Source organism: Erythrolamprus reginae, chromosome 1, assembly GCF_031021105.1.
Source record: "Erythrolamprus reginae isolate rEryReg1 chromosome 1, rEryReg1.hap1, whole genome shotgun sequence".
Taxonomy (NCBI): domain Eukaryota; kingdom Metazoa; phylum Chordata; class Lepidosauria; order Squamata; family Dipsadidae; genus Erythrolamprus; species Erythrolamprus reginae.
In genome coordinates, this window is record NC_091950.1 from 40,867,267 (window position 1) to 40,889,371 (window position 22,105).

Sequence of the window (22,105 nt, forward strand, 5' to 3'; positions counted from 1 at the left end):
ATTGTCCTCTTTTATTGTTACTTTTTACTTAGGTTTTTACAAATTACTACTATCCTAGACATGTTTGACAAATAAATAGCCGCCCCGAGTCTGCGGAGAGGGGTGGCATACAAATCCAATAAATAATAATAATAATAATAATAATAATAATAATAATAATAATAATAAATAAAAACAAACAAATAGAGGAGTATGTAAAAATGTTTATTTTTGTTTCAGAGCAAGTGATACACCAGCAGGGTCAAGTTAGGTACTTTCTGAATTTTTGTCATACTAAGGAAAAAAGGTTCACCTTTATTGTTCTAGAACTTGAAGAGGAGGCCCATTTGTGGTGGATCTGCCAAACTACAGTTGGAAGTTCTTCCACTTAAAACAGTGGCAAAAGTTCTGAAGTAGAACTTCTCATAGGAGTGGAAATGACTTTGAAGGTCATGTGGCCCAACCCCTGCCCATGGGCAGACCTTATGTTCTCCCAGACAAATGATTGCCAATCCTTTCTTGAAAACCTCCAGCAATGGCATATTTTATTTATTTATTATTTATTTATTTATTATTTGGATTTGTATGCCGCCCCTCTCTGAAGACTCGGGGCGGCTCACAACAAGTGAAAAAACAATCCAATACATAATCCAATTAATTAAAATATTTCAAAAATTAAAAAAAAACCCTATACTAACATACACACACACAAGCATACCATGTATAAATTCAACGTGCCCAAGGGGAGATGTTTAGTTTCCCCATGCCTGACGGCAAAGGTGGGTTTTGAGGAGTTTACGGAAGGCAGGAAGAGTAGGGGCAGTTCTGATCTCCGGGGGCAGTTGGTTCCAGAGAGTCGGTGCCGCCACAGAGAAGGCTCTCCCCCTGGGGCCCGCCAACCGACATTGTTTAGTTGACGGGACCCGGAGGAGGCCCACTCTGTGGGATCTAATCGGTCGCTGGGATTCGTGCGGCAGAAGGCGGTCTCGGAGATATTCTGGTCCGATGCCATGAAGGGCTTTAAAGGTCATAACCAACACTTTGAATTGTGACCGGAAACTGATCGGCAGCCAGTGCAGACTGCGGAGTGATGGTGAAACATGGGCATACCTGGGTAAGCCCATGACTGCTCTCGCAGCTGCATTCTGCACGATCTGAAGTTTCCGAACACTTTTCAAAGGTAGCCCCATGTAGAGAGCATTACAGTAGTCGAACCTCGAGGTGATGAGGGCATGAGTGACTGTGAGCAGTGAGTCCCGGTCCAGATAGGGCCGCAACTGGTGCACCAGGCGAACCTGGGCAAACGCCCCCCTCGCCACAGCTGAAAGATGGTTCTCTAATGTGAGCTGTGGATCGAGGAGGACGCCCAAGTTGCGGACCCTCTCTGAGGGGGTCAATAATTCCCCCCCCAGGGTAATGGACGGACAGATGGAATTGTCCTTGGGAGGCAAAACCCACAGCCACTCCGTCTTATCCGGGTTGAGCTTGAGTCTGTTGACACCCATCCAAGCCCCAACAGCCTCCAGGCACCGGCACATCACTTCCGCCGCTTCGTTGACTGGGCATGGGGTGGAGATGTAAAGCTGGGTATCATCGGCATATTGATGATACCTCACCCCATGTCCTTGGATGATCTCACCCAGCGGTTTCATGTAGATGTTAAATAGCAAGGGGGAGAGGACCGACCCCTGAGGCACCCCACAAGGGAGAGACCTTGGAGTCGACCTCTGACCCCCCACTAACACCGACTGCGACCGGCCAGAGAGGTAGGAGGAGAACCACTGAAGCACAGTGCCTCCCACCCCCAACCCCTCCAACCGGTGCAGAAGGATACCATGGTCGATGGTATCGAAAGCCGCTGAGAGATTGAGGAGCACCAGGACAGAGGATAAACCCCTGTCCCGGGCCCGCCAGAGATCATCCATCAACGCGACCAAAGCGGTTTCCGTGCTGTAACCGGGCCTGAAGCCTGACTGCTGGGGACCTAGATAATCGGCTTCTTCCAAGGACCACTGGAGCTGGAGTGCCACCACCTTCTCGACAACCTTCCCCATAAAGGGAAGGTTGGAGACTGGACGATAGTTGTTGAGTACGGCTGGGTCCAGGGAAGGCTTCTTGAGGAGGGGGCGCACAAGCGCTTCTTTATAGAGTGTTGGAAAAACTCCCCTCCCCAAGGAAGCGTTGGTAATCTCCTGGGCCCAGCTCCGTGTCACCTCCCTGCTGGCCGAGACCAACCAGGAGGGACACGGATCCAGTAAACAGGTGGCGGAACTCACAGCTCCAATGGCCTTGTCCACTTCATCAGGTGTCACCAGATCAAACTCTTCCCAGACAGGTGGACAAGTACGTGCCCCAGTCACCTCGACTGACTCATTGTCAGTCGACTCTGTTTTACAATTGGAGTCGAGGTCGGCCCGGATCTGAGCGACTTTATCAGCGAAAAACGTGTTAAACTCCTCGGCACTACTCTGCAAGGGCTCCCCAACTCCCCCCTGGTTAAGAAGGGAGCGGGTCACCCTAAACAGAGCGGCCGGGCGGGATTCCGCTGATGCAATCAAGGCGGCATGGTATGCGCATCTTGCCACCTTGAGCGCCACTTTGTAAGTCTTAATAAAAGCTCTTACAAGTGTTCGGTCAGATTCAGACCTACTCTTCCTCCATCGCTTCTCTAGACGTCTCTTTTGGCGTTTCAACTCCCGGAGCTCCTCGTTGAACCATGGGGCTCTACGGGGTCTAGCGCCACGGAGAGGTCGCAAAGGCGCAATCCGGTCGAGAGCCTCCGCAGCAGCCGTATTCCAGGCCTCCGCAAGAGACTCCGCCGAACTGTGGATGAGTGCCTCTGGAATAACCCCAAGCGCCGTCTGAAAGCCCTCTGGGTCCATCAAGCGTCTGGGGCGGAATATCTTCATTGGTTCCGCCTCCCTGCGGGGAAGGATTGGAGCCAGGAAGTCAAGCTGTAGTAGAAAATGGTCTGACCATGACAAAGGCACTGCTTCTAAGCCCCTTAGTCTCAGACCATTACTCAATTGCTCGGAAAGGAATACCATGTCAGGTGCGTGCCCCCCCTCATGAGTCGGACCCCGTACTACTTGAGTCAGGTCCATGGCTGTCATGGTGGCCACGAACTCCTGTGCCAACCCAGAGGTTTCGCCGAGTGACAGCAGGTTGAAGTCCCCCAAGACAATAAGTCTGGGGAACTCCACCGCCAACCCGGCTACCTCCTCGAGTAGCACAGGCAGGGCTTTTGACACGCAGCTGGGAGGCAGGTACGTGAGAAATAAGCCCACCTGAACCCCTAAGTCCAACTTCATCAAGAGTGACTCGCAACCCGCAATTTCCGGAGCAATGAGTCCACGTAGGCAAAGGCTCTCCCTGGCTATAATAGCCACTCCTCCCCCCCTTGCCTGGGGTCGAGGTTGATGCCATATCTGAAACTCAGCTGGGCAAATTTCAGAGAGAGGTACACCTCCCTCTGGGCCCAGCCAGGTTTCAGTAATACATCCACAACTCTAGGTGGCAAGCTGTTCCATTGGTTAATTGTTCTCACAGTTAAGAATTGCAGGGTATTTCTGCTAATTGCCAGCTGCCAGCAGTTCAATCCTCACCAGTTCAAGGTTGACGCAGCCTTCCATCCTTCTGAGGTCAGTAAAATGAGGACCCAAACTGTTAGGGGCAATGTGCCGATTCTGTAAACCTCTTAGAGAGGGCTGTAAACCACTGTGAAGCGATATATAAGTCTAAGTGCTATTGCTATATGTGAGAGCCAACTACAATAATTTTTGAAACTGTTTGATGCAACGGGGCCCTTTTTCTGGAATTGGTATCAAATCTCAAAAAAGTGTTTATGTATAGTTCTATCTTAATATTGCTTTAAGATAAATTTGGTGGCAAATAAAATTGTGGGAGTCAATTTATCCCAATTTGGTTGTTTCAGATTTCACTTTGATTCAATTTAAATGAACAACTATGACTTCCTGCACCTTCCATTCCACCCCCACCCCATTTAGAGTTTGTAGTGCAGCCAAATAAAATCAATCGTTAAGATTGCTTTGCAACAAACTTGTAGCAACTTTTTTTTACAGTAAATGGTGTTCCCAGATCTCTTGTTTGCAGGAAGTCAGTCCTCAGATGAGTCTGCTTATGGCTGAAATGTCTTCTCTGTGCAGACAGCTCAATTAAGATGTTTGATCTAGAAAAGCTGACTGCCATTATTTTCATCCAACCACCGTGAAAGTAGTTATCGCTACCCCCTCAAAACAAACAGACCTGCCAATAGGGTACAATCTGAAATGATAGAAAAGGAGAGAAAGATCCTTTGAAAATCCACATATTAAAAGATTAAGCAATGAGCAGTATCCTTGATTCTGACTTCTTTCCTCTGTATGAATATACTGAAGGACAGGGATTTTAGTTGCAATAAACTAAACTGTATTGTAATTTATTTCTTATCAGAACTTTTGTAACAAGAACATTTGGAGTATGTCACATTCATGTTTTTTGTTGGGCTAATAGGAGGAAATTGGATATGTTCAAAATTGCAAGATAGTGTGTAGCAATTGTTTTTCTCCTTTGGTTTCCTTTCTTTCCTCCATAGTCTGATATCAATATAGTTCAGTGATGCTGAATCCCTTTCACAAAAGCAGCTGGCACCTCAATCTTTGTAATGCACCATCTATAAACAATACACATGGAAGTAACTGGCCCTGTTGTTTAAATCCTGCCTCTCTGAGCCTACAGAATATTTTAGTTGCTGTTAGACTTTACTTTAAATTTTATTCATTTGACAGAGATAGTCAGAAGCTATTTCCCCCCAAAACCTTTAGCAGAACAATCAAGCAGTTTAATTTTCCTGGCTTCCCTAATGGTTTTACATTTCTCCCCTTCTGTTGTCTCTGCTTTAGGAATATTTCAGTTTCTTTCCCTTTCAGTTCAAAGCCACCTACAAAATCAATCTCTCAGCAAGCCATGACAATATGTGTATACCTAGCATGTCTGTACCTGTCCATATTAAAACGATTGAACTCAGAGTTAAGAAAATCCTTAAGATTATACTGGCCATCATCCATCATACTGACAGCTCAATATTTGCTGACTTTTCACTCTAGCAGGTACACTTTTTGTCTACTTCTCTTCCATAGTCTTCAGCTCCATCAATAGATTTCTGCCCTATTAAGTCCTATGACGCTGCCTCCTTTTCACCAGACTTCATAGGGTAGCACCCAAACAATTATTTTTGGCAATCTTCCATCTGTTTCCATACTGATGCAACTCAGTTTTACCAGCCTGTTACTAAAACAAATTCAACTTCAATAATCAACTGCTGTCTGTTCATTTCAGCCATTTGAATTGCAAACCTTCAGCTCCATTTCTAATCCTGACATTGGTTTTCCCAATCTTTTTCTTCCCAGACACCTCTCTGACAGTGTTTAAAACTCTATTGCCAATGTCATCCTCCTGTGACAGCCTGGGTTTTTTTTTTTTGAGAGTATGCCTGCATGGTTACATAAAGAGACAGCAAAAAGCTATGGCAGAGACTGGACTTATTGTAATGTCTACTACATGGAGCTGAAAATTATGCATATGTCTCTACAGGTTCACACTATGGAACAGTAGTGTATCCATTGTGGATAGCCTTTGTTTGCTGTCCTTTACCTCCATTCTGATGCTCTCCTATAGAAGAGATGCTTTCCTTGTAATAAATGAAAAGGGAGGAGTATATTGGAGGCAACTATTTAAGAGAAAACAAGAAAGCAAGAGAGAATGTGCTATAGGTTATATTCGCCTGAGACTTTTCTAGACTTAAAGAAGAATCAATCCTATACAGATTTCTATGGTCAGTTGTGAGAGGAGGCAAAGTGACTCAGAATACCAATCCTGCAAAAGAATAATTTTAAAAACACTTAAAAATACACTTCAGAGGAAGAACAATCAACCATAATGCCTGTCAGTAGCTAGACAGAGGGCAGCTCATCAGAATACAGAACATATTCAGTTTCAGCCTCATTTATCAAAGTTGCATTGGAGATTCTCCAGGTGAAATTAAAGGCACTCTTCAGAACAAGCAAGACTATGATTAAATAAGAAATCCAATTTCAACTTGTGCATGAAGTTGAGGTACCCAAAATCTAGTGCACTGTTTAGGGTATCTCAACATTTGCTTACACAAAAAGTCACAAGTTATTTTTGAGTTCATTAGGCTGAGAATTCTTGATCCTCTTATTAACCAAGTACTAGCTCACTGGGGTGGAGAGTCACTTGTTTTCTTGACAAGGAGAATGTGCAGTTGTTTTGTAGGTGTAACCTTTTATGAATTCCCATCCTGTTTCCTAAGCTTAGAGAAGCCCATTATATCACTTCTCTCGATACAAATTTAATGTAAACCGCTCCAAACTCAATTGCAGAAAATATGATTTCAGCAGAATCATCAATGCCTGGAATGCACTTCCTGACGCTGTGATTTCTTCACCAAACCCCAAAAACTTTAACCTTGGATTGTCTACAGTTGACTGCGTCCCATTCCTAAGATGTCTGTAAGGAGCATGCATAAGCGCACCATCGTGCCTACCGTCCCTGATTTACTGTCCTGTTGTCCTCATTTATATGTACTTAATTTGCTTATGTTTATACCAGCTATCTTCCTCATGTTTGACAAACAAAATAAAATAAAACAAATTTTTACAGTGTACAAAATGGGAGACACATGTAAAAAAGTGACATCTGGTGGTATAGAAATGACACTTCACATACCCCAAAGAGGTTTGTAGCTTGGATGAGCAAATAATTTTGCTCAGGCAGAAATTTACAGAATTCCAGTGATGGGATTTGAAATTTGTTACTACGGGTTATATTGCTTAGTGAGCATGGCTTGGTGGGTGTGGCAAGGGAAGGATACTGCAAAATCCCCATTTCCTCCCAATCAGCTGGGATTCGAGAGGCACATAATAGATGATGGCAGGGCCAATCAGAGGTGGTATTTACTGGGTCTCCGAACTACTCAAAATTTCCACTACCAGTTCTCCAGAACTGGTCAGAACCTGCTGAATCCCACCTCTGGTACAGATGGAATTGGTAATTGGGATTTTTAAGATCTCAAAGCCTGTCACTCTGTCACTATGCTTTCTTTTACTCCCCATTTTAGTGCACACATCATTTATCTTAAAAGAACTCAGGGTGATATATGCTTATCTTTTAGCATCATTTACCATTTTTTTCATTATCCTCACAATTCTAAGAATATGGAACAATGTCTGATTCAAAGTAACTGAGCCTGGATTTTTCTAGTCACAATTGGGTTAGGTTCACAACCTGGTTGGAATAGGATGTATGTCATAGTTTATGGCTGAGCATGAATAGCGATTGTACCTTCAATAAACAACAGGTTTGCAGGTTCAATGTAATGTGATACGCCATATGCAACAAGCAACTATGACAAATGATACTTTCTCTTAAATGTCTTCTAAAAGACAACTATATTCGTAATCTTGCTGAAATACAAGTCGGTCCATTCAAAAAGTCCTACAAGTCCTGTAAAAATCAGTTTAAGCACTAAGTATGACAAATTTCATATTACTTTATCTTGAATATGTGTGGTTGCTAAGAGTCTAAAACGATGGCATCATCTTGAATAAGTATCACCTGGTATACACCAAGATATAAAAGGCAAATTAATGTTCCAAATATTTGAAACTGAGGCAAAATCTCAATAATTGAGACTGTAGTTTTTACATCTGTAGTCAAAATTATTTTATTCATTTTCATCATGAAACTATAAGCAAATCAGAAAATGTTACAAACTCGTAGAATTCTACTCATCCTATTTCTAGTATTATATTTGCTACCCCCATTTTGCAAATGTTTAGTAGCCTTCCTATTCCTATCATACATCATAGTAATTAAAGGTAGCATTCAACTTACAACCACAATTGAGCCCAAAATGTATATTGCTAACTGAAAAATTTGTTGTGAGTTTTGCCCCATTTTGCAACCTTTCCTGCCACAGTTGTTAAGTGAATCATTGCAGTTGTTAAATTAGTAATGTACGGTTTTTGAATTCAGCTCAGAATCTGATGCATCAAATGAAACTCTGAATATAAGGCTACTGATAATCAGCTTTTATTTCTAGCTAGAAAGCAAAACTGGGGGACTCTTTTAGTCTCCCATCTTAACAGCAGGCAGAGAAAAAAACAGGCACGCATGCAAAAATCTTTTTCCAAACACCTTATAGCTCACATAGCTCGCATAGAACGTCATTGCTATAAAAACATAATTTAATATTACGCAGCCTTTTTTATTTTTCTCAGCACTCTGAAAACAATGGACTTTAGAAAGGAGGAAAGAAATACAATTTCTGGCATATAACTCAGAACTTTGTTAGGGAGCGCTATTCCGCATTAGATTTGCTGAGAACACATTTTTTTAAAGCTACCTACAAGGCTACTTGGCAAAATCTGCATTTTTCATTTTTCAAGAAGTTACTTTAGCTAGGCTAAGCTTGGCAATTCGCCTAGAAGTTTTATCTATATACGGATAGCACATTAGGCAACAATGGAGTTTCTCTCAGCAGCAATTAACAAAAGTTGAATCAGGTTAAACTCTGTATATTCTCTAAGCCTTTCAAGGACCCTTTTAGTAACATGGTTGTTAAGTGAATCCGGTTTCCCCATTGACTTTGCTGCTTAGAAGGTTGCAAAACATGATCTCATGACTTCAGGACACTACGACCATCACAAATATGGGTCAATTGCCAAGCTAAATTTTGATCACATGATGCTGCAATGGCCATTGGAAAAGAATGTCACTTTCTTCAGTGCCATTATCACTTGAACTGTCACTAAGCGAACAGTTGTAAGTCAGGGACTACCTTCATTATTCTTAAGCATATTTAAATGGAAGCTTTACTACAGTTTCAGTTGCAGATTTGTAAATTTTGACTCTTAATATTCCGGATAGCATTTATTTTAACTTTGATCAGAAAAGGCTATATTTTACTACAAATTCGTTGTGTGTCCAATCACACTTGGCCAATAAAGAATTTTATTCTATTCTATTTTCATAAAACAGGCAAGATGCCACCAACCTTCAAAGGTGACTTGTCTGCCTTTTTTGCTGGAATTAAATCCAATCAATACAAACACAACAGGTACAATTGAATCTACACTAACTCCAAAGTAAATCTGATTGAGGCAAGTAAAATCGAAGAATGTTTGCGCTTAAAACAGGGGTCTTCAACCTTGGCAACTTTTAAGACTTGAGGACTTCAACTTCCACCATTCCTGGCTGAGGAATGCTGGGAGTTGAAGTCCACAAGTCTTAAAGTTGCCAGGGTTGGAGACCCCTGCACTAAAAGGGGAGGGGGGACGCAGACTTTTACATTTAATTCATCACAGTCCCTCTGAAGCCGAGTGTTGTTTTTTTTTAAAAAACCTTGCCTGAAGCACAGCTGTAACTGTATTCCAATGAAACCCCAGTGCCTGCCATTCACCACAATAAGACACTTTTGCCTCAATACTGTAATGAGTCACAAACCACTCTTAACACACACACAAACACACACAAAAGACCCCCCCCCCCCCAAAAAAGGCGCGTCACAACATTCGGTCTGCGCTGACCGAAGACATCCCAACGGGATCCCATTGCAACTCTATGAAAATTCCGCTGGGAGGGGAGAGGGAAGGAGGAGGGAAGAACGACCATCTCTCCTCACAGTGGAGCCGGGTCACGTGCTATCGCACTGCAGCTTCGCCTCCGCTGATTGGCTGGGGCTGGGCGACGAGGGAAAAAAGTGGTTGCCTAGTGACAAGAGAGGCCTCTGTTGTACACAGCCTGGACTTACTTGGGCAGCACCTTAAGGGCTCCAGGCAGGTGAGTGAGTGATGGCCGCTGGTGGGGGGGACGAACGACTTAAGGGGCGCTTGCCTACCTAGTGGGATCGCCCTAGCTCCGTTACCTTTCCCTAACAGGTGCAGGATTCCAATCAGGATTCCGATCATCCTAGGCTATGGAATATTGTTGTTGTTGTTGTTGTTATGTAAAAATAAAAATAACAGAGTTGGAAGGGACCTTGGAGGTCTTCTAGTCCAACCCCCTGCTTGGGTAGAAGACCCTATACTACTTCAGCCAAATGGTTATCCAACATCTTCTTAAAATATAATAATAATAATAATAATAATAATAATAATAATAATAATAATAATAATAATAATTAATAATAATAATAATAATAATAATAATAATAATAATAATAATTAGATTTGTATGGCAACCCTCTCCGAAGACTCCAGTATTGGAGCATTCACAACTTCTGGAGGCAAGCGGTTCCACTGATCAATTGTTCTAACTGTCAGGAATGTTAGAAACATAGAAACATAGAAGACTGACGGCAGAAAAAGACCTCATGGTCCATCTAGTCTGCCCTTATACTATTTCCTGTATTTTATCTTACAATGGATATATGTTTATCCCAGGCATGTTTAAATTCGGTTACTGTGGATTTACCGACCACGTCTGCTGGAAGTTTGTTCCAAGGATCTACTACTCTTTCAGTAAAATAATATTTTCTCATGTTGCCCTCGATCTTTCCCCCAACTAACCTCAGATTGTGTCCCCTTGTTCTTGTGTTCACTTTCCTATTAAAAACACTTCCCTCCTGAACCCTATTTAACCCTTTGACATATTTAAATGTTTCGATCATGTCCCCCCTTTTCCTTCTGTCTTCCAGACATGTCTTCCAGACATGTTCTCCTTAGTTCTAAGTTGGTTCTCTCCTTGTTTAGTTTCCACCCATTGCTTCTTGTTCTACACCCTCTATTACCAAAGAGAAGCACCTTCCTTCCTCCATGAATTCTGGAATTCTTCTTCAGCCTTTACTGGAACTGCAGCATTCTCCTTTGAGGAGAAATGTAAAATAATGTGAGGCGTTCGGGTCTTTTTAAGCTTGCTTTCGGCGCTCCTTTTATATGTGAACCCCTTATTGTTTCCATAAAAGAATGAGAAATACTTGGTATTTCTTGGGATATTTCATGAAATGACATTGATGTTACGCACACATACACCCCACCTACCCTTTTATCCTCCCCATAAGATGAGAAATAATAGCTCAAAATCACCCATCTTGCGGGTTTGCAGAAATTGGCGGCGGATAGTTTGTAGTCTAAGGGGCAAGTAGTTGTTTAAACACATCTCTGTAGCATACTAGGTTGCATATTATGTGATGGAGCCATATTATCACCTTGAACTAATATGAATTTGTGCTTAATATGTTATTTGAATTAAGCATTTGTGTTTTATTAAGATAGGTTTGGGATTTATTGTGCTGCATTAACCTATCAATGGAACTAAAACACCTTCATGGTTTGTTTTGTATCCCTCGTTGTGTCTGGAATCATGTTCTCTCTATATTTGTTTCTAAGAGGTCTGTAAGGGGTGTGCATAAGCGCACTATTGTGCCTGCCATCCCTGTCCTACTGTCCTATCATTACTTTTTACTTATGTCTATACAAACTACTATTATATACATGTTTGACAAATAAATAAATTAAATTAAATTAAATTAAATAACTACAGTGGTACTTCTACCTAAGAACACCTCTACTTAAGAACTTTTCTAGATAAGAACCGGGTGTTCAAGATTTTTTTGCCTCTTCTTAAGAACCACTTTCTACTTAAGAACCCGATCCTGGAAAAAATTCCCAGGAAATTTGAGAGCAGCACAAAGGCCTGGCCAGTTTCCTGCAATTCCCACTTTAATCCCGGCCATCTCGGGCTTTTCTGGGCTGCCAGAGGAGCCTTTCGGTGGCGCCTAAGGGGCTTTCGCAGGCCAGAGCAAACAGAGCATTTTCCTTTCTCTGGGCGCTTGGAGAGGGAATAAACCACTTCGCTTTGGTAACTCCCTCACGCTGCCTCCCATACACCCGGCATGAGGTTGCCTCCTGGAGCGTCAGCTCGTGGAAAGGCAAAAGGGGGCGCTTCACCCTGGCCGGATCAACTCGACTTCAGCCAAACCGAGGAATCACCACAGTGAAGGAAAGGCTCTTCAGCATGGGAAGGAAGAGGAAGCAGGTAGCAGCAGCAGCAGCCGCCTTTCAGTCAAAGGAGCGGGAAGTTCCATCCTCTCTCCCACCTGGGTTTCTCTCTCTGGCACAGTGGATGGGAGGCAGCCTCGCACCAGGTGTATGGGAGGTGCATGCTCTTCGCTGCCTCAGAGTCCCTCTTTTTTTTTTAAAGCCTTAAAGTTTTGGGGTTTTTTTAATTCCCCTCTCCTCACTTTCTTCCTTCGGCAGCAACTGTCCTCCGCCTCTTCTTCCTCCTCCTCCTCCCACACAAATTCTGACTTTTTATTTCTTTCCCAATGGGTTTGCACATATTTGCTTTTACATTGATTCTTATGGGAAAAATTGCTTCTACTTATAAACTTTTCTACTTAAGAACCTGGTCATGGAACGAATTAAGTTCTTAAGTAGAGGTACCACTGTATATAGAATGCTGTTCTGATTAAGGGTCTTTTGGAAAATTATAATTTTAACGCAGTCTCTTATATCCTACAAATATTGTTTGCTAGTTGCAGTAATAGCATTTTTATGGGTACAACTCCTTCCGTCCCAATTACGGTAACTTTTTAAAGTTTTACAACAGCAAACAGTGGAGGCTTGTTGTCTGTTTCATAGAAGATAACTGAGTCATGTATCTAAAATCAGTGTTTTGTTTTGCAAACGCATGTTAATAAGGAATTTCATATTTCATAACCATTACAGTGTAGATGTGTTCTGTAAATTATTCCAATATCTTAGGGGTTGCCACAAAGAAGAGAAAGTCAAACTATTCTCCAGAACACCTGAGAGTAGAACAAGAAGCAATGGGTGGAAGCTAAACAAGGAGAGAAGCAACTTAGAACTGAGGAAAAATTTCCTGACAGAACAATTTATCAGTGGAACAGCTTGCCTCCAGAAGTTGTGAATGCTTCAACACTGGAGGTTTTAAAGATGATGTTGGATAACCATTTGTCTGAAGTAGTGTAGGGTTGAACTGAAAGACTTCCAAGCTCCCTTCCAACTCTGTTGTTATTATTATAAATTTCTTTTAAACCTATCCCGTTTTGAGCAACCCATTCAGAAGTAGTAAAAAATACAAAAATTAATCAGAATCTACTTCTTTTCTCAAATTAGTACATAACATCTTAATTGTCTGGGGGAAGGGGCAAAAAGTTTATTTTTATAGCTCATCAAAAGATGACTTTCTTAGAGGCAGTTATTAAAAACAACCTAGAACTTGGGTGCTAAAATCGTGTGGGGCGATCTATGTTTTGGATTATTTGCAACACACGTACGCAAACATTTTTGAATAGATCCTATATGCAGTTATACTGGTAGTGACTTCTGAGGTAGTTTTTATGCCAAGTGTTTGCAAGCTTTCCTCACTTCTGAGGGCAAGATGCTCCACAATGCAGTGGCAGTGGCAGAGAAACCCTTTTTCCTACAACCCCACCAGTTGAAATTATTTGACTGGCAGTCTGCAGCATACCTTCCCTGCCTGAATGAGTGGTACAGAGTGATGTGCTGATATGAAACTGGTTCTATAGATATTTTTAAATTTCATTTAGTTTCATATGATGTTTTACAAGTATTCTAGGAAAAGTATACTTACTATTACAATCATTTTTTTAAATAAAATTTGTATTTATAAATGAAATAACAATCCACAGTCCATTGTGTGAACAATGTTTATTTTCTTTGTAAATGGGTATTTTGTGATAACCATCACTGAATTTGGCAAATTTGAGTCTACGGAGAGGGGCGGCATACAAATCCAATAAATGAATGATTGAATGAATGAATGAATGAATAAATGAATGAATAAATAAATAAATAAATATTTTATCAGTAGGTATACTTATGGTAACCACTTGCTGAGAATACTGTGATAATGTGGTAAGATTCTGAAGTGCCTGCTCATCCAACAGGTTTGAAAATCCCTGGAATAGACTATGTATTTCAGAGCTTCCATATAAGGAAACTTAAGAAGGTAACTTAGTGAGAGTTGGCTGATCAGAGCATGTTTATTGCTGATTGAAAATTGTTTTAGAGCAGTATTTTCCAACTTTAGCAACTTCCTGGCCTTCAATAGATGGAAATTTTCAGCAAGGATGGCAGCTGCTGAAAATTCTGGGAGTTGAAGTACCATATTTTTCAGAGTATAAGCGCACTCCAAAAATAAGGATGAAAATTTGGATGTGTCTTATACACCAAATGCAGCTCTGCCCACCCAACGGCTCCACTCTTTGGGCTCTGCCTCCCAGCAATTTGCCTCCTTGCAGCAAACAGCTTGTTTCAGTTTCAACACAGTCTGATTAACACAAGTAGCTGATTTGCTGGCTGCAGGGATTGCCTATTGCCGCCTTTGTGCATGCAGAGGCAGATTTCTTGTCCTAACCAGACTGTGCTGAAGCTGAAATGGGCTGTTTGCTGCAAGGAGCAAATTGCTGGGAGGCAAAAGAAGATTTTTTTTCTTGTTTTCCTCCCTCCAAAAGGTAGTTGCATCTTATACTCTGGAGAGTCTTATGTTCTGCAAAATGTGGTATATCTGAAAATTGCTAACATTGAGAAACACGCCTCTAAATATCTGAAATGCTTTGGAGTTTAGGATCTAGATATCTTAAAATTTATCTTTTAACATATGCATCCTCTCTTATCCTCCATTAACAGCTGAATCCTGGGTTCATAATTTCTTAGCAAGATATTCCATTTTTATTCTTATCTATAGGTATGAACTATGTCTTTTAAGCTGAAATGCTCAGAAAATGATACAGAGTGATTCTCAAAACCAGATTGCTTCTGATGAAATAATAAAAGAGTTGGTAAGTTTTGGTTTGTTTTTTTAAACCTCTTTGATATTCTAGAATGATAAAAAATAACTACCCATCTGATCTTACAACTAGGCCTATAAAAATATCATCATATTTGTCATCCCCTTCTAACCCCTCACTTCTTGTTTAGAATTTATGTAAGGTTATTAAATATTTATTTTTCAGTGTTGTACATGAACAAACTTTTAAATACTGTACGTATGACACACAGGCTTTATTGGCAGTACAGAAAAAGAAAGTTAACTCTTGTCATTATTGCTATATGGAGAGGGGCGGCATACAAATCTAATTAATAATAATAATAATAATAATAATAATAATAATAATATACACTGCTCTTTCTCTTTGCTGTTCTTTATTATTTAATAGATTAATAATTTAATGGGTTAATATGGGACCTTTTACAATATTAAATTAATTCTGTCAATCAATCACATATTTTGATTATCAGTATTGTAGTGTGCAACCATGTATTTGCAAGGAACGTTCCTTGTTACTGCATAAATTGTAAAGGAGAATCTTTAGGAATATAGAATAAAAAAATCTTAATGTATATTGAACATAGTGAGACCATCCTGGCATTTCATCCGCCATACAAACTAAAGTGGAAGACAAATAACTTATACATTACTTACAGTACTGGTCTTATACAGTTATTTTTAACCAACATATACATTCCAATACATATATAATATCTCATTCCAGGTCTACTTAACCTTATTGTTTCGTGTTCTGACTCCCACTTGTGTTTCCAGCCATTGATAAAATCTGTTCCGTGTATCATAATATTCTGTCTCTTGTCTTTTAATTCTAATGTCAATCTAACCATTTCTGCGCATACTGGTATATTTCTTATTATGTCTTTTTCTGAAGGAGTGTTTCACTTTTCCATTGCTGAGCATATATCATTCTCATTGCCATCAAGATGTGTAGTATTAGGTATATTGATCCTTTGCTATAGCCATCTGTTATAATACCTAATAGAAATAATTCTGGTTTAAATTCAATATACCGGTACATGTATTGTCCAACCCTTCTATCTAACCTCACCTGGATTTGTAACCAAAATTTCCTTGCTATTTTTACAGCTCCACCATATGTGGTAATATGTACCTGGTGATTGTTTACATTTCCAACACTTCGGGGATGTATTGCTAAACATTTTAGCTAATCTGGTCTTACTGTGTAAAATATATGTATATGCAAATTATATCTCTATATCTTTATCTATATCTATCTATCTATCTATCTATCTATCTATCTATCTATCTATCTATCTATCTATCTATCTATATCTGATCAATCTGTCTGTCTGTCTGTCTTTCTATCTATCTATCGAATACTTTTCAGTGTTATATGCAAATATGATAACCTTATCAATTGATATTTTTATAAGTATATAAATGTTGCAAGTTCACGAGTTGAAGTCTTAATAGAAGCTTAGAAACATAGAAACATAGAATTGCTCTCGATTCCACACTTGCGCGCCAGAGCTGCGGAGCTGCACATAATTAGCCGTATTAGTAGGAGCCCACCACTGCTGATGTCATTACACTGTTTCTGATGAACAAGTATTCTGTTAACTGTATTTGTATGACATGCTAAATGTGGTTAATTCTATAAACTGTTAAGATAATGATTGATCAACATGTGATGTGAACACATTTTTGAAAATTATGATTATTATTAATCAGGTTATCATTAATAAATGCAAGTTACCAGATTTTCTTCTTAAAATGTTAATGGGATGGCGTGGTCTTTCTTAATATTGTCTTTTTTGCATTAATTATTTTTGATAATGCTATGGTATTTTTATTCTTGTTCATCACGGAGTAGATGGCAGAGTCTTACATGTTGTAAATTAAATTTTCTCAGCTAAGATGAAAATCATTGAGATGCATGTAGTCCTTGAAGTCTTGGCAGCCAAAAGGGACGTAGACCAAATCTCAAGTTGGTAAATTGCAGTGTAATTTTTTTTAAAAAGTCTATCAATGAAATAAATAACATAAGGGATCCCTGAAATTAGTAGTAGACCAAAATAAATACATATGGAGTTCTTCTGGATACTTATTTGTCATCATATAGAGCTAATGTATTTGGATTTTGCTTATAGTTTTATCTTTCAATAATAAATGAAAAATATTAATAATCTGTTTCTTCCAGTGTACAAGTAATGGATTGGCTTATGAAAGACTTGAGCAAGAAGGACCTTCAACACAAAGCTTGGAGATGTTTTTCTCAGGCTACCCCAGAATAGTAGGCCTGTCTCATTTCCCCAATTTAACAAAACTAACTCTGGTTAGGCAGCAAATCCAGTGGATTTCTGATTTAGAGAACTGTCCTTTTCTTAAAGAATTATGGATAGCTGAATGCTGTTTGAAGGTAAGTAAGAACTGAAGTCTGGCATTATAATTTCCAGGGACGAGGAAATCTTCATTTAACTTGTGCTCTTTTGCAACTTTTTCAACTTTTTCTGTGTTGAAGAATCTGACTCTTCGGGTGTATAACCAGGACTGTGTTAGAAAAAGTAGTATATGAATAAAAAGAGATTTTTATTTATTTATTTTTTATTCATTAGTTTCTTCCATCATGAGAATAAACACTTTGTTGAATAGCTAAAATGGTTTTGATTAAGCCCAAAAATATTTAGCAGGGCTGGCCTTGGAAGAAGACAGTTGCCTAAAAGGCTGTATTCCCTGAAACAAAATATTTTCTGTTTTTGGGATCCTGCCAGTTTGTACAACATTTTTCATGTTTTCTTACAGGTTCTAGTGGAGAAAATGTTATCCATTTTTTAATTGTCCTTTTGCCATCTCAATGTCACATCTGGCTGAGTAATCTAGTGTTATGATACTCTTTATTATTCACTTATCCACGTCAGTGTTCCCATCATTTTTTTTTGTCCCAGTTTGTTAAAAAAACCTCTTCAAACTGCTCTTTGTCTTGATGATTATAACACCTTCACATCAGATACTCTGGGCTTGGCAACACCACTATTTTCTTGCTGGCAAACCCCACGCCTAATCCTTGCAGGAAATCTTGCTTGAATTAAGTTTCCAAGTTCCTGCAGGTAAGTTACACATTGTGAAAGATGTTCCAAAATCACTTCAGTGAAAAGATCAACTTTCTTAATTTTAGGTAATGCAAGATAAAGTCGAAAGCATTACTTTAATAATTTCTTCCTTCTGTTACATTAACAAGATTTGGTTGCAATACAGAGTGCAGAAAATATTTTGTCACAGAATGTTCTGATTGAAAAGCAGGCCATTCCAACCTTAGCATGGGCCTTTCCAAATTCGGAATGTTCTAAGACGTAACACAACTTTTTAATGAATTTACAGGCTTCACCTATTTTTGGAAAGAATGTAGCTCTGAAGTTTCAACTTGTATACTTAGATTTTAAGTCTGAATGCTGTCTTAGCAAAGATGGAGACGTCTTGCCCAAGTAAAACATCCAAACCATTTCGCATCTAGCTCATACCTCACCGTATTACAGTATTTGATGTTGTCCCACTAATACCTGCTCAGTTTTTGCTGATCTTGAAAAGCAGGGTCAGATTTGATTAGAACTTGGACAGAAAACCACTAGAAAATCTTAGTTGCTGGAAAAAGAAGCATTGAACTATTACTGCATTGTTGTCACAAAAACTACATGTGCATGCTTGTGAAATTTCCAATAATCAAACTAGATTCAGGAAAGACTAACTTCTCCTTTGTTTCAAATTCATATTTGTGCATTAGAAGAAAAGTTGATAATCATGAATTGTGGATCTACTGCAATATTAAGACATTTTAAATGCAGTAGTAGTTCATTTTAAGTAGTTAAAGGTTATTACTTACCACGAAGTATTTGGAAGAGCCTAGGTCTATGTATAGAAAGGGAACTCTGAAAATAGAATGGTTTATGTCAATCTAGTGGATGGCTGTGAAATTAAAGCTTCGCATGGCAGATTCAGATGACAATTTATCAGTGTACTTAAGGCATTTCCCCTAAACTTTTGTTCAATTTTCTGGAAATTCTCCATTTTCCTCTTTGGTTACTTTGATTTTTTTTGCAGAAAATTGATGGTTTGGAAAAATGTGTTCTTTTGCAAAAACTTTACCTGTATTGCAATATGATTTCCATTATTGAAAATCTGGAAATGCTACAAAAGCTGGAGATACTTTGGCTTAATGGGAACCAGATTAAAGAAATACAGGTAAGATTGGGTTTTGAAGAGCTATTGATTCTCATCTATCTCCTCTTTGTAAGGTTAAGCAAATGGGAGAGAAGAAGATAGTATTCAAATAATTACAAATAGTGTAAGAATCAGTAGAACAGCTGATCCATTTTCCATTTTATTACAGTAGCATTTTTATCACCAAAAGCACTTTCTGGTCAATATATTTGGCAACTGTACAAATATGAACTCAGAAATACTCTTACGTATCCCTGTTGTACAAGTGATTAATTATATTTTGCAATCCCCCAATAATTACAGACTACTGCTTTTTCCCTTTTCCCTTTTTCTTCTTTGTTTTCTGCCCCACCTCTTTCTGAAAGAATGATGAATAGTGAATTAGAAGATACAATTAAGATTTAGACAGTGACATTAAAGTTACCTGTTCTAAAACAAGTTAATAAAATAATCACGAAAACAGAATTTAAAATAATATTCACTTGAAAATAATACTCTAAGACCCTCTTGTTCTGTAGTAGAAATAACTCTGCAACTGTCTAAAAATGAACAAAGAGGTCCTCCACTGTAATTTAAAACAAAATAGCATAAGAGTTAGCTGAACGTAATCTTCAGATAGAGTGCCAGAATTGCAATGCTATTAACCCTATTAAAGGAGTAAAATTATGAGGAATCTGCTAAATAAAATAGTTGTAAAAGGCCTGCTTTTAATGATTGTAGTTTATCCTACATCACGGGAAACATGCAGAAAATTAGACAAAATACAACTTGGTTTAAAACTTTGGTTTTCCAAAACCATTTGCTTTATGCAACCTAGTCTAATGTATGTGTGGTTTAAAGAATAGCTACATTTCTTAGGAGTTTACAACATTATATAATTCTAAATATTATAATCTGTATTTTTTACAGGGGCTGACTTCATTGCAGAGACTGAAAGAACTCAATCTTGCAGATAACAATATTAGTAAAATTGGTACAAGATGCATTGTATTTTGCATATCTGTTATTTTGCATATTGCTAATGGGGCAAACAACAGTGAATAGATCTTCCATCTTGGAACTCTTCTCTTACTCAGTAGCTTGTCATTTACAGTAGAATGGAACTTTTCTATTCCATGCTATGCAGTACAGTAGTACAGCTAAGATTTTAGATACTAAGCTTAATGGTTTTAGTAACAATAGGACAATCTTCAAGTGATTGTCCTATTTCCTTGTTTCCCTGAAAATAGGGCATGTCCTGAAAATAAGGTCAAGCTTGATTTTGGGGGAGGGTGTAACTATACGACCTCCCCTGAAAATAGGGCCTAATGAAGGGTTGGCTATGGCCAGCACAGGAGGCAGCCCTTCCCTTCCCTAGTCACCTAAAGGCTTCTGGGCCCCTTAGCCTTATCCCGTGGATCAGCTGATCCAGCAGGGCCATAAGCTCTGTCTCTCTGGGCGCCTGGGGCTCACAAGAGTGTGCTGGAAATATCTCCAGGCACTCTCTGTGGGCAAAGCTGGGGCTCACAAGAGTGTGCTGGAAATATCTCCAGGCACCCAGAGAGACAGAGCTTATGGCCCCGCTGGATCAGCTGCCGAGGGCCCCTCTCTTCCGCAGCTCACTTTGTGGCTATGGAGCAAGCGGCGACCATGGCTTGCATTCCACAGGTATTGCTTAGGCTCCTGCTACAATGAGGCAGAAAACCATGCAGCCTGTCGGAATTGTACCCCCACACCCCAAGCCAGCTGCTGTTGCTTGAGAAAAGGACAGATGATTGTGGGAATCCTGTGCTTACAATAGAAGCAAAGCTCAGCCCGTCCCTTTCAATGATCAAATGTCTGTGTTTCTGAGAGAGAATGAGAGAAGGAAAAAGAGAGAGAAATGACAGAGGAGTAACAAGAATTGCAGGCAACGCTATTTGAATGGGTTTCCTCTCTGCCACCTCTCTCTCTCTCTCTCTCTCTCTCTCTCACACACACACACTTGATGAAAAAGGTGGAGGGTGGCCAACCAGGTAAGGAGACTGACCCTCCCCTGCCTCCAGCTTTTTGCCTGCTCAAGGTGGCGCCTCACATGGGCTCCCTCGCAGCACCTCCTCTCTGGGCCTCGCCTGTCTCAGAAGCCAGGGATCTTGCAGGCATCCCAGCCATGTAAATGCTGCCCAAATCCTTGCAACCCAAGTGAGCCACCCAATGCACCTGGATGAGGATAACAAACATTTTGTAATTATCAGAACTAGTAAGAAAAACAGAACAAGACAAAATCTTATTAGACCAAGAAAGGAAAACAATATACAAATTTCGATTAAATTACAAAATGGAGGAGATATTAAAAGAAATATGATTAATTGGGTCAGAAACATTGGATACAGTATAAATTTAGAACAATGGGATAAAATTAGACTAGGGTATGTTTCATTTTGCTACCCAATTTTTTCAGTGTGTAACAAGCGTTTGTAATCACATCATGTTTTGACACTAACAATAAGGGGGGGGAGTACTGTGACAAACAACATCAATCCCATTTTAGCCTATTTCATGCTATTTCAGCCCAGAATTTGATACTGGGCTTGAGGCATCAGTCAACTGTTTTAGCCAAGTCAGGCTCTGATTTTGCAGTATCACTGACATCAGTTGTGCAAAAGAAGAATGATAACCATTATGGATCAGAGGTGCATATTTCCAAATATTTTTGGCACAGGAACATTAATGGGTGTATATAGTAAGGAAAATGATGCAACAGATTTTGATCTTATCAAGATCATGTTCCTTAGTCTACATTGGGAGAGGGAGGACTACTGTGTTCAGGTCATCCCATGAACTTCCAGAGGTAGTTGTTGATTATTGTGGAAAATAGAATACAGTATTAGATTGGCAAACGGATCCAATATTTTAAAAAAGATTTGGCCATGTATAGAGAAATTTATTGTTCTATATAAATTGTTATATTGCATTTACTTGTATACTATTAAAATTCACAAAAAGCCCTTGAAACAAAGAAGAAAGGCTCTTGATTCAATTTCCCCCCCTATTTCTTCCATGGGCATACCCATGCTGTTTTCTTAGCAACAATGTAAAACTTATATGAGACTTTTTTCAATCTTTCCTACAG

At 39.6% G+C, this 22,105-nt stretch overlaps 1 protein-coding gene across 14 annotated transcripts in view; it reads left to right on the plus strand.

Annotated features, from left to right (window-relative positions):
* Positions 1 to 9,772: 9,772 nt before the first annotated feature.
* LRRC9 (leucine rich repeat containing 9) overlaps positions 9,773 to 22,105 on the plus strand; it is a 71,067-nt gene continuing 58,734 nt past the window's right edge. For 13 of the 14 annotated variants that reach the window (XR_011558997.1, XR_011558998.1, XR_011559001.1 and 10 more), the window contains exons 1-5: positions 9,773 to 9,840; positions 14,734 to 14,827; positions 17,000 to 17,218; positions 18,895 to 19,035; positions 19,924 to 19,987. Coding sequence is in view for 10 of the 14 variants with exons in the window: in XM_070750385.1 (XP_070606486.1) it covers positions 14,771 to 14,827; positions 17,000 to 17,218; positions 18,895 to 19,035; positions 19,924 to 19,987 (481 nt within the window). In the remaining 4 variants the exon portion in view is untranslated. The remainder of the gene's footprint in view (positions 9,841 to 14,733; positions 14,828 to 16,999; positions 17,219 to 18,894; positions 19,036 to 19,923; positions 19,988 to 22,105) is intronic. The other variant, XM_070750474.1, reaches the window with a different exon arrangement.